The sequence below is a fragment of the Suricata suricatta genome, chromosome 9 (assembly GCF_006229205.1).
Source record: "Suricata suricatta isolate VVHF042 chromosome 9, meerkat_22Aug2017_6uvM2_HiC, whole genome shotgun sequence".
NCBI classification, from domain to species: Eukaryota; Metazoa; Chordata; class Mammalia; order Carnivora; family Herpestidae; genus Suricata; species Suricata suricatta.
This window is the reverse complement of record NC_043708.1, coordinates 563965-565263: the sequence shown is the minus strand read 5'-3', so window position 1 is coordinate 565263 and position 1299 is coordinate 563965. Positions and strand designations below refer to the sequence as shown.

At 65.2% G+C, this 1299-nt stretch overlaps 1 protein-coding gene across 1 annotated transcript in view; it reads right to left on the bottom strand.

The window, feature by feature from the left end:
- AHNAK2 (AHNAK nucleoprotein 2) overlaps window positions 1-1299 on the bottom strand; it is a 13371-nt gene that overhangs the window by 5634 nt on the left and 6438 nt on the right. The window contains exon 8 of the mRNA XM_029950762.1: window positions 3-1295. Within this exon, the coding sequence (XP_029806622.1) occupies window positions 3-1295 (1293 nt within the window). The remainder of the gene's footprint in view (window positions 1-2; window positions 1296-1299) is intronic.

Sequence of the window (1299 nt, the reverse complement as noted above, 5' to 3'; positions counted from 1 at the left end):
GCTCAGCTCGCCTTTGGCGCCCTTCACGTCCACCATGGGTGCCTTGAGGTCCTCCTGGGTCGCCTTGAGATCCACCTGGGGCACATGGAGGTCAACCTGGGGCGCCTTGATGTCCACCTGGGGCGCCTTGATGTCCACCTGGGGCACCTTGATGTCCACCTGGGGCGCCTTGAAGTCCACTTTGGGCATCTTGATGCTGGGCATGTGCACCTTGGGCAGGTGCCCTTTGAGTCCGGCTCCTGCCGAGGCTTCCTGGTGCTGCCCCTCGGGCACTTGGCCCTCCTGCAGCTCGACGCCCAGCGAGGCAGGCTTGAGCTCCAGGTCGGCAGATGGCAGCTCAACGCGCACATCACCGGTCTTGACGTCAGCCTGGATGGAGGGCAGGGACACTTCGGCCTGGACCTTGGGCAGGGACGCATCCACCGAGACCTCCAAGGACTTGCTCGGCGCCGAGGCACCGAAGGATGGCATTTTCAACTTGGGCATCTTGAACTTGCTTTCTCTGGGGGCCGCCTCCCTTTCTCCCAGGGCCAGGTCACCCTCCAGCTTGGGGCCTGGTGCCCGGGGGTCCACCTCCACGCTGGGCAGGGTCACCTCCACGGTGGGGGCGCTCAGCTCCCCCTTGGCTCCCTTCACGTCCACCTTGGGCGCCTTGAGGTCCACCTGGGGCATCTTGATGCTGGGTACCTGGACCCTGGGCAGCTTACCCTTGATCCTGGCCCCTTCTGCTTTGCCTTTCAGCCCGGACGCTGACAGGTCTCCCTCGGGGAGGGACACCTCCACCTCTCCCCCAGGGAGGTCGATATCACCAGTGGGCAGTTGCACCGCGCCCTCTGGCGCTTGGATCTCGCCTTCGAGGGAGGGCAGGGTGGCCGCCACGCCAACTTTGGGCACGGGCACGTGGACGTCCACGGATGTTGCCAGATCTTTGCTTGGCGCCGAGGCGCCGAAGGATGGCATCTTCAACTTGGGCATCTTGAACTTGCTGTCTCTGGGGGCCGCCTCCCTTTCTCCCAGGGCCAGGTCACCCTCCAGCTTGGCGCCGAGTGCCTGGGCGTCCACCTCCACGCTGGGCAGGGTCACCTCCACGGCTGGGGCACTCAGCTCGCCTTTGGCGCCCTTCACGTCCACCTGGGGTGCCTTGAGGTCCACCTGGGGCGCCTTGATGTCCACCTGGGGCGCCTTGATGTCCACCTGGGGCACCTTGATGTCCATCTGGGGCGCCTTGAAGTCCACTTTGGGCATCTTGATGCTGGGCATGTGCACCTTGGGCAGGTGCCCTTTGAGTCCGGCTCCTGC